At 42.1% G+C, this 11566-nt stretch overlaps 1 protein-coding gene across 7 annotated transcripts in view; it reads right to left on the bottom strand.

Annotated features, from left to right (window-relative positions):
* The window catches only part of ARHGEF1 (Rho guanine nucleotide exchange factor 1), a 194753-nt gene continuing 183187 nt past the window's right edge, over positions 1-11566 (bottom strand). For 5 of the 7 annotated variants that reach the window (XM_073601999.1, XM_073602000.1, XM_073602002.1 and 2 more), the window contains 6 exons: positions 11250-11296; positions 8508-8627; positions 6752-6976; positions 5592-5716; positions 3836-3915; positions 1-3035 (listed from right to left, as the gene is read on the bottom strand). In XM_073601999.1, coding sequence (XP_073458100.1) covers positions 3841-3915; positions 5592-5716; positions 6752-6976; positions 8508-8627; positions 11250-11296 — 592 coding nt within the window. In that variant the 3' untranslated portion in view covers positions 1-3035; positions 3836-3840. The remainder of the gene's footprint in view (positions 3036-3835; positions 3916-5591; positions 5717-6751; positions 6977-8507; positions 8628-11249; positions 11297-11566) is intronic. The other 2 variants (XM_073602001.1, XM_073602004.1) reach the window with 1 other exon arrangement.

The following is an 11566-nucleotide window of genomic DNA, read 5'->3' as shown; positions in this document are numbered from 1 at the left end:
TGGAGAAAAAAAAATCTTTATTTTTTGTGACATTTCTAAAAGTTACAACTTTTGCGAAAAATGGTCTTTGGCATATATTGAGAAAACTTCTCTAAAGGAACAGTCTTCCCTCCCCAAACAGATACCTGCAAGCCAAACGCTCCCCAAATATAAAACAAAAAAGAAATACAAAAAAAAAAAAAAGCATCATATATATAAATATATAGGAATGATGTTTAAATAACCAAACGGAATAGGAAGCCGCACTGGGCTAAAAAAATACAAATATATATATAATTCCCCTCATTTTGCAAACCTGAACATGGCGATTCCTCAGATTCGTCATCATAGATTGGCAATAGAGGGCCTTGGAGTCTTTGGCGCAAGTCTAGAAGGCTGAAAAGGGCCTGTGAGAAAACTTACTTCCACCACAACTGCAAGTTGCCCCAGTCTACTATATCATTCCACCCAAAGCATCTATTTGGCAAAAAAATATAACACTGACTATAAAAAAAAAAAAAAAAAATTCCAAAGATTCTAGATCTCCATCACGTTGCAGATTTTGGCGTCATTGGACTCTTGAAACATTTAAGATCTGTCCCTTGAAAGCTATTTCCATGATGAAACTGCTACAACATTTCTTGCCTCTTCCATTTTGTAACTGGTTGCCGACTGCTCAGATAACGATGAAGAGGTGGGAGCTTTTTCTTTATTCATGCACATGATTATTAAAGGATCAGCTTGCCCAAAACTCTTATCAGTTTTGCATAGATTAAAATAGGGCTAATCTCCCACTGGCTTCTTAAGGACCGCAAAGTTAGGTCCATACCCAAATTCCCAACTAGGCCCATCTACAGCAACCATTATCAAGGAGTCCTGCTCTCACTGTTGGCTTTGGCATTTATTTTACATTACATGGGATAGAGCAGGCAGAAGACTTATATCCTTGGCCTAGAACAGCCACAGAAAGGGGCAGATAAGGCAACTCCAGGAGAGATGCCTCTGCTACAGCCCCCTAAGCAATTTTAGAAGCAAGCGTGTGAGTCAACCCGTCAGAATCCAGCAACAAGTGAAATATAAGTTCTGGGTGGACTTAAACTTTAACGCACAACTGTTCCAAGTGACAACTCTACCATGAGCAAAAGACATCTATGGCTTCTTCTAAAACCATTGACAGAACACTTCTTTACACCGTTTGTTTAATACACATACATAACAATCCATGTTAACATGATATAACCTTGGCACAACCACTGTCTTGCACAGAGTACATGGGTGATAAATGTCATATTACCAGTCCTCAGTTACCAGGTAACTCATCACAGCAGACCCAGCATTGCTCTTACTAAGTAGCAAGATGAGAATTTTACCTTGGCTATCTCAAGTATACAGAATGTGCATCCTAAGCTTTTATAGCCATAGGTATAGTCTTAAGATGCTTCCTGATGGGTGTGTCTGTAAAGTCAGAGCAAGGTTGAGCTGAAATGACAGTAACTCCTAGCAACCAAACGGTTTGTCCTATAACTCAGATAAGTGAAACCTGGTCGGTTACTATAAGAGACAGTACTTATTAAATATGGAAATTAATGTACAAATACTCCTTAGCAGATGTTAATACAAAACAATTCTGAAATTCGGCTAATGGAAGGATAGGATTTGCTGGCCAAGGGGAACCAATTAAATGCTCCCTTTCATGCTTCCAGTGCAGTATGGCCAAATGAGAGGGAGAATCTGATTAGCGGCCAGGAGCAACAAGAACTGAACTGCTGGTCCTTCCAACAAGCTTATGCATTAGGCCCTTGCACGCTTTAATATGAGTATTACCACAGCAACAGCAGAATAAATCTCAAGGACAGCAAATCCACATTAGACCAGCATTAGCCAGTAAGGACACAGTGCTCAGTTCCTTTGACCTGAGAATACTAATGAGGACTGATAATGACAAAGAGTATAGGCATACTAGTCAACACCGTCATTTTAATAAACGCAACCCATTGACCCCCAGGAAACTAGCAACACTGCTGTTCCCAGAGGCACAAAACAGCTCACGTCTCAATAATATTACTAGTTCCTAGCACGCTGATAATTGGTTCAGCCACAATCCACCATACCCATTTTGTATGCCCTCTGACTGTCTTACTTAAAGAGCAGGCAAGCTGAATCTCAGTTGACTTCTTACATGTCTAAGGGACAAGGGAGATACAACAACCTAGCATTCCCAGCTCCACCCCCTACTCTCTCACATCCATTGGAGGACTCTCTCAGAATTCTCAAATATGAATGAGATGAAAGGCATATCAGAGAATGTATATCCTGGAGATCTTTTTCCGGAGCCCCTCAGAGATATATGAAGCTAGTAGAAGGTTCAGCCTGCCAACACCTACTCAAAATGGAAATACCAATTATGGGTAGAGTGGCCCTTTAAGTTTTCACACCATCCCATTCTGTTATCTGCTACTAAACGTACCGCATTACTTTCACTTCCAAAAGCTTGTCCTCTTAAGCCATTCGTCTCAAAACTCATTTGTTTCCCTGAAATGTTAGATTATGGTTTCATGGTCCCGTTTACTGCGGATTGGAAACCAGTAGAATTTGGTATCCTTTGTGTAGCTTTATAATATTTAGGGAGGAGGCACTGAAAGACCAGTCTTTTCTCTAATAAGCAAACAAGATCATTTTACTGTACAGCTACAATAACAATCTCTATATCTAATATATAATTAAAGAAAAAAAAAAAAAAAGAATACATCATATATATATATATATATATATATTCATAAAGAGAGAGATGTTGGATCTCCCCACCCTGCTACAGTCCCTGAAAAATTACATATAAAAACAAAAAGGCACTTGTGTCTTGACCAATAGAAATAAAACAGGAGCCTCCTTTAAAAAGGTCGCCCACCCACATCCTATGACTGGCAGTCTTGTTTAGTCCCACCCGTATGATTATCCATCCCAAAGGAAACACCAAGATGGAGGTTTTGGCATTGAGTTGCTGTCATTTTTGGTGTATGTGGAAGTGATGAAAATAAAATTTGAGGCATGATCTTCCCCTGTGGATATAAAAATGAAAATTACTCACAATAGATTTAAACGCAATGACTAAAACTTTAAAAAAGTAAATTTTATTATCTGCAGCATTCATTAAAATAATACCTGGTGATGTTGCCATGGAGGTCCTTGTTTGGGAAACTAAAGTTATAGGATGGGAACGCTCTGTCCCTGTCTCCCAATTGTGCCCGTACGTTATCACCCCATTAAATGGGCTTCCGATGGAGACCAGTGGTCAATGAAACATACATTATGCAGGTACGGTCCACTGTTGTCACCATCAGGAAACTCGCCCTAAGAAATGCCATGCAGCCATTGTTGGACTGCATAGACACAGAAAGAGGCTGCAGAGTATTAGCAGCACAGAGATGTACCAAAGGATGAGAAAGAGGACCCCTCTCTGATCCAGCATGACTGTGCTCCTGTGCACAAGGCATAAAGATCTGGTTTGTGGCGTATGGTGAGGAGGAACTTAAGTGGCCTGCACAGCCAACTGCATACAAGGTCTTCTCGTCCCACATCAGTACCTGACCTCACAAATGCACTTTTAATTGAATGGGCACAAATATCTAGACACCCCATAAAATCTTGTGGAAAACCTTTCCAGGAGAAAGAAGATAGTTCTAGATGAAAAATGTCCAAAAACTCAAATAAATGCGATGTTCGGGTGTCCAATTGTTTTATCAAATAGTGAATTACTAAATAGCTTGCATGGAAATACTGTATGTCATACTATAAAATCCCTCGTGTGCCCTCTGCCCTGTTTCATGTGTACATATTTCCCCAAACTCTGCTCACTCACCTGTTTCATGTAAAACTACTTTGTGATACTGAAAATTTGGTGACTGTCCCCTGCAGGTGTAGGTAATCCTCTTCTATCAACTGTGAATCAAAGAACAAGAGGTATAGAGTGAGGGGATTTCCAAGCATTTCCAGTTTAGCCGAATAAAAACCAATTACAAAACAAAATGGTCATTATGACCCTGCAAGAGGTGGAAATAAACTACTACAGGAAATCTCACTAGTGACATATTTGATGAGAAGTCAGCAGAGAATTTAGTCAATCATTAAACTAAAACAGTGGCTTTGGGTGGAGTTGACTTTTACATTACTGGCAAAAAGTGGGAATGGGCAAAGTTGGACGCATTTCAAGTAATATTGAAAAATTTGATTTTGGTGGGTAAGATATGAAGGGGAGTGCAGAGTGAATGACAATGACCAGTGTGTGTTGGAGAAGTGCACACAGAGTATGGTGGTGGGTGGTTATTGCAGGAGAGCAGTGCAGAGGATTTGGCGGCAGATGGTATATACAAAAGAGGAGTGCAGAAAGTAAAAAAAAAAAAAAGGGGGGGGGGGGGGTGATGAGAACAGAGGAGGAGCTCAGAGAGTATAGTGACAAATGGTATGTGCCAGGTAATGTGTGGCATAAAGGAGTGCAGAGGGTATGGCAGTGGGTGGTATGTGCTGAAAAGGAGTTCGGAGCGTATGTAGGTGGGTATTATGTACAGGGGAGGAGTATGGAGGATATGGCTGAGGGAGTATCGCAAGAGAGGAGTGCAGAGGGTTTGGCAGTGGGTGGTATGTGCTGGAAAGGAGATGGAGGATATGGTTGAAGGCAGTATATGCCAGAGAGGAGTGCAGAGGGTATGGTGGCAGGTGGTATGTACAGGAGAGAAGTACAGAGGGTATGGTGGCAATTGGTATGCGTAGGAGAGGGGTACAGAGGGTATGGTGGCAATTGGTATGCGTAGGAGAGGTGTACAGAGGGTATGGTGGCAGGCAGTATGTACAGAGGAGGGAAACAGAAGGTATGGTGGCAAATGGCAAGTGCAGGAGCGCAGTGCCGAGGGAATGGTGGTATATACAGAAGAGGAGTAGTACAGAGGGTATGGTGGCAAATGGTTATTGTAAGAGAGGAGTGCAGAGGGTATGGTGGCAGGCCAGAAAAGGAGCTCAGAGTATAGGGACAAGTGGTATGTGCCAGGTGGTATGTGGCAGAAAGGAGTGTAGAGGGTATGGTAGTGGGTGGGATGTTCTGGAAAGGAATTCAGAGAGTATGTAGGTGGGTATTAGGTACTGGAGAGGAGTATGGAGGCTATGGCTGAAGGTGTATTGCAAGAGAGGAGTGCAGAGGGTTTGGCAGCAGGTGGTGTGTGCTGTAAAGAAGATGGAGGATATGGCTGAAGATGGTATGTGCAGGAGAGGAGTGCAGAGGGTATGATGGTGGGTGATAACTGTAGGAGAGGGGCTGGAGGATCTGGCTGAAGGTTGTACGTGAGGGAAAGGAGTGCAGTGTATCACAGATCATTGAGGGCTGTGGGTGCTTGCCTTCCCTACCAAAAACTGCTGATAGGGGCAGAGGTACAGAAGGCTCTAAACAAGGCACACAGGCTGCACAGGGCAGCTATTCTATTCCCAGAGTTCACAGCTTAAAAGACATCTCTTAAGGCACAGTTAGTGCACAAGCCCGATTTATTAATTTTGTTTCAATAATATTTATTCCTAATACTTTTTATCATAATCTACTGGTGTGCACAGTACAGGCCATGAACACTTACTTTAAGTTGGTGGACCTTCTCCTCCAGTAGTAGGATATGCCTTCTAACCTCTTCTGATTGCTCCTGAGATAGTACGATGGGAGCACATAGAGACTCTCCAACATCTCTGGAGGCCAAGTCTTGACCTGTAGAGAGAAGATATGAGAAGATATGAGATCACAACTACAGCTAAACTCCAGGCACAGATAACACAGCTCTTGTAAAATAAACATGGTGCCACTGTGTTGCATACCTTGCTCTTTTGCCATTTTGTTATTATATTTTTATTGTTTTTGTCAGGTCCATATATATTTTAACCCCTTCCCACCCAGCCCAGGCATTCTTTTAACTGGGTCTGTATGCATGCAAGAGGATTGGGAAGGCTCAGACGATCGCACGACCACTGCGATTGGCTGTCAAAGTGGTCACATGGTCAGGAGCTGGTCCTGGCGACTCCTGATCATTAGTACAGACTGTCAATTACTGTGCTGGGAGCGCGCTCTCATTGACGCATATGTGCAGCATATGGGCATTAAAGTTGGACCCCAACTACATGACATGTGCATTTGCACCAAACCTTACAAGCTCATTCTCTCCTCCTTGCCTTTATGTCAGTCTCTTCCATTGTTCTTGCCCACCACATGGACAGGAAGGGACACAGGGCACAGGGTTTGCGGTCAGGTGAAGGCACATAAACAACTTAGAGTGATTTTTAAACAAATTAATAAAGAAAGTGACAACACAGTGTTAGAAGTGCCTTGGGGCCATTGGTTGTCATGATTCTTTCCATCGACTTTACGTGCATTGTGTTGTGAGCTTACTACAACAGGAAGTTGGGATTTCTGGTAGGATAAACGTGTATTTTTTTTACAGTTACCAAACAGATATAACAAAAATGTCAAGGTTATTTTTACAAGCCCAAAAGGAAGAAAATAAGAGAAGTTCATTGGGTTTACGAACTCAAGACTAACTTCTGCAAGCTGCACGCCAACATGACAGGATCCCAACCCTTTCATAGGGGGTGAATATTTTAGTTGTCTGGAAAAAGACCAATTGCATGAATATAAAAACGTTTCCAATATTGACATAAAAAAAGTTATTATAAAACAGAGCATAATTGCCACCCAAAGCAAACTGTACAACTTCTAAACCTATCAAGTAGCCAGACGGTGGACTCATACATCTGGATCGCTCACTGTTCTCTCCTGGGTCTCTGCCTTCTCGCTCGGACTCTGGAACAGAATTATCTCCTTCCTGGTCTCCATTGGCGGCCTTTTCATCCTGAACATTTTGAGAGGCTCCGGTTTCTTCACGGGAAAATTCAGACCAACTCTCCAAGTTGGGGAACGACTCCACATCTAAGCTAAGGCGAATGTTACGTACTAACAACCTCTTCAGCACCGTCACTGGGAGGAGGGAAAGAAGAGGATGGGTAAGGCTACACAACTTTCCAAACTAAAATTACAGTTATTCTAAACAACCATATACCATCCACAATATAATATTAGACAATCTGCAATCTTTTTGGGACTATGGTTTCTGCTTAAACTCAATCCCACGTAGAGATAAAAAGCACAGATTATTGCTGCTCCTTAACACATTAAATGTATATTTTTGGTCCGACAAATCAATAGAGTTCAAGTGTAAAACATACATGTGTAAGCATTGAATGTAGAGGTAATATTAGTATCAGGAGGTCCCATTGCATTATGCAGTAAAACAAGGATATATTAGTCCATCAAGCAAAGCAGAAGGCCCAGAGGCAGCTCAGACTCACATAAGCAATTGGTATTATATAGTAAGGAATACAATAGTGACTAACTTGATTAAAACGGAGTTCCGCCCGCCCCATTAAAAATGAAAAGTCAGCAGCTACACATACTGTAGCTGCTGACTTTTAACATTAATACATATACCTGTCCTGGAATCCAGCAATGTCGGCACCACAGCCAATGTGTACATTGGCTGGTCAGTTGCTGCCGCTGCCACTGTGGGTAAGGGAGCCCAGCAGCTTTTGGCTTCACAGTGGGGTCCCTACTGCGCATGCATACGCTCTCTCACTGGCCCGGCAGAAGGGCCGAGCTGCTGACGTAATTCACCGCGGTCCAGTCTCCCGGAAGTGGGGACAGGGTACCTGTAAAAAACAGGTATCCCCTCCCCCTGAAAGGTGCCAAATGTGGCACCGGAGGGGGGGTATGAGATAAGCAGAAGTTCCACTTTTGGGCTTTAAATTAATTTTTTAAAATTAAGGCAGTGCAAGTATCTGAATTTGACTTTGTTAACCCTTTTGAATTTTTCTGTACAGTCCATACAGAAGCGCCTAGAGAGGGGTAGGAAAATCAGCACAAGAAGCCAGCCAGGTAGGCTGCAGTGTAAGAGGCACGCTCATAGCAGGTGAGAATAGAGTGACAGAAAGATGAGCTCATCAGTGCGCCACTCCTTCTTTCACAGTCCAGTCACAGGGTGGGGATGGGGAGGATGCGCTAAGTAAAGTGAAAATGCAGCAGGGAAAGATCAGGCTTACCCCCTGCCAGACAGGACTGCTATGTGGCAGAGCTGTGTAAATCCTTGGGAAGGAAAAATTGTGTGTGTGTGTATATATATTTAAATAAATACTAAATATATTATACATGTATAAAAATGATAGATATATATATATTAATGTATAATAAATATATACACAGTACACTGGCGGAACAGAGGGAGGCAGAGAGCAGTGAAGGTTTGTATAAGGGGTCGAGTTTACTTTGACCTGTACAGAACTACCATTGTGCAATGAAGCGAGAATATGGCAATATGGTAAAATGTTATTTTCTTTTACATGTGCTGCTCTCCCATTGTGAGGCTGTAATAACTGGTCAGGTTTAGTGATTTCTCAGCTCTTTATAATCCCCAGCAAGTTTTACGGTTAAAGTCATATGCCGGGATCCAACTTACCCTCTTCCAGAGCTGCACTGGCTACATTCCCTCCCAAGCTGTGGGTCAGATGTTCCATAAGCGTTGGGTCCCCAAGAGTCTCCTCCTGTCCTAAGCCAGCTTCCTCCAAAGACTCTTTTTCTGTAAAGACAAGGAAAATGCGCAATAAAGGTGACCTATAAAACAAATGTTATACAACTGTATACAGCATTACCATGTACTTGAAAAAAAATACAGCTTACAGGCAGATGCTCTTAATACACCAGATATGTTTATATATATATATATATATATACACATACACACACACATACATACATACACACATACATATATACACACATACATACAGTATCTCACAAAAGTGAGTGCACCCTTCACATTTTTGTAAATATTTTATTGCATCTTTTCATGAAGAAATGACACTTTGCTACAATGTAAAGTAGTGAGTGTACAGCTTGTATAACAGTGTAAATTTGCTGTCCCCTCAAAATAACTCAACACACAGCCATTAATGTCTAAACCACTGGCAACAAAAGTGAGTACACCCCTAAGAGAAAATGTCAAAATTGGGCCCAAAGTGTCAATATTTTGTGTGGCCACCATTATTTTCCAGCACTGTCTTAACCCTCTTGGGCATGGAGGTCACCAGAGCTTCACGGGTTGTCAGTGCTCAGATCATAGACCGCACACTGCATCAAACTGGTCTGCATGGCTGTCGTCCCAGAAGGAAGCTTCTTCTAAAGATGATGCACAAGAAAGCCCGCAAACAGTTTGCTGAAGACAAGCAGACTAAGGACATGGATTACTGGAACCATGTCCTGTGGTCTGATGAGACCAAGATAAACTTATTTAGTTCAGATGGTGTCAAGCGTGTGTGGAGGCAACCAGGTGAGGAGCACAAAGACAAGTGTGTCTTGTCTACAGTTAAGCATGGTGGTTGGAGTGTCATGGTCTGGGGCTGTAATATAATGAGAGAAAATTGCTACTACGTGGTTCATGTAAAGTCCCACCCTCTTGCCCCCCTTTTTTTCCTCTCGTCATTATCATTATGATGATCAGAGCACAGCAGGTGCTCTATGGCTCTGTCAGTGTCACATGGTGGTTGGGTGCTGACTTTCTTGCTGACTTTCTTAATATATGGCTGTACTTGGGGTTACAGACTATAACACAGTACAGCCATAACAAAGTCAGCACCCAACAGCCGTGTGACACCGATAGAGCCATAGAGCACCTGCTGTGCTCTGATCATCATAATGATAATGACCACACGCACACAGCGAGAAGCTACTTTACATGTGTGTTGGGGGGAAGGGACAGTAAAAACACACAGCCAAGCTGCATTTTTACCACCCCAAAACCACTCCCCTGTGAGAATTTTTCACCCAAGCTTTGCAATTAGGTTCGCCTGTCAGTTTTTCATGCGGACCTGATTGAAAGCTCAATGTAGGTCTACAGGAGACCTGATATGAATTGACTTGTGTCCATTTACATCCGCCTATGTCCGTGTCCATTCAGGTAAAAAAAAAAAATCCTTTTCTATTTTTCCAGACCTAAATGTGACAGATCAGAGGTAACGTAATGGAAATGGACACAAGTCTGTGGCGTATGCGGACACAAACGGAACGGGCACGGATGTCAAAACATTAAACATCTCTCCCATTCAGCTCCAGTTATGATTGGTGGGGTGCTGTAAAGCTTCCTGGTGGTTTAGCTAAGGTGGGTTCAGACTACGGTCCGAACACGCCTAAGCTCATCCCTGGTAATTAGTTGTTGTCAAAAAAGTTTTAAAATAAAACATCTCTGCTGCTTTAAAATAGTGTAAAAAGTTTAGAATAATAATGGTTATTAAAGGTTCACCTTTTGGAACATTGAAACATTGAAGATGAGCCCCGTCAGGTAGGCTGTATGGGACCCCATGATTTCCAACAGCGGCTCTGTATGTGTGTGTAGATATATATATATATATCTACACACACACATATATATCTGAAATGAATTAAATCCACCTAGGTTTTATACTTAACCCCGACACCCTTATATAAATCTTCGTAATATAAGTGGCCTCTTCCAGTGTTAACATTACGAAGCCCAAAAACGTCTTCATCCCTGGCCATGCCTACACAATATTCCCCCAACAGACTTGACTGAGGCCTTACTCCAAATGTCTTTACCGTAGACTTACTTCTATAGGGAGTTATTATAATGCTGGAGAAGATTTTGGGACACAGGATAGAAACAATAGTCACCTTCAACCTGGAGCTGTCACTACGCAGTACTTCTTTTCTGCCACTAGATGTTCTCAGTCTTTAGGGTTGAATGATGATCAGCATCATTCAATCCCCTTCTGCCATGAACCTGGTGGAAGGTGGGTGTCAGACTAGTACTGCATGGTATCGCAGCCTACTGATGCAGGAGAAGAACAAAGACCTGTGATGTCAATGGACTGACCAGACATATGTATATATTTGTGCAGAGGAAACAGGAAGGAGGGGGGTTGAATACTACAAAAAAAGTATATAGAATACTACAAGAGTAAACTGTAAAAAAATTTGGGGGGCTGCCACTGAGGACATCCTTCTGCAAATGCTAGTTGCTTGGCTGTAATTGTAACCAATTGGCTTCAATACGTCACTAAAACACAGCGCTTCTTCTGTTCATGAGGCAATGAATGGCAAGCTCCTTTAATTCAAATAATGGTAATAGATGACAAAATGAAATGGGTAAGTAAAGAGTATTTGGTTATAAATTTGTATCTCTTACCCTCTTTGGTAACAGATTCTTTCAGGGAAGCACCATTCTCACTAAATCTGCAAAACAAGATATAGAGGATTAATACAGAATGAACAAGACCACTAACATGACATCTTTATAGAAGTGATATATCTTTGTAAAGTGCACTCCCTGTAGCTTACATTTCTATGAACAGAACCATTCTGATCTAAATCTTTGATTCTGTCCAGCCCGTCCTGTGATTCACACACCTGCACCACACTGCAGAGCCAGGAAGACCACTCCAAATGTTTCCTGAGCTTCACAGCTACCTGTGTTACCTGTCTGCCCACTGGACAATGAATAAG

Source organism: Aquarana catesbeiana, linkage group LG10, assembly GCF_042186555.1.
Source record: "Aquarana catesbeiana isolate 2022-GZ linkage group LG10, ASM4218655v1, whole genome shotgun sequence".
NCBI classification, from domain to species: domain Eukaryota; kingdom Metazoa; phylum Chordata; class Amphibia; order Anura; family Ranidae; genus Aquarana; species Aquarana catesbeiana.
Note: the sequence above shows the minus strand (reverse complement) of the source record. Positions and strands in the feature narration are given on the sequence as shown.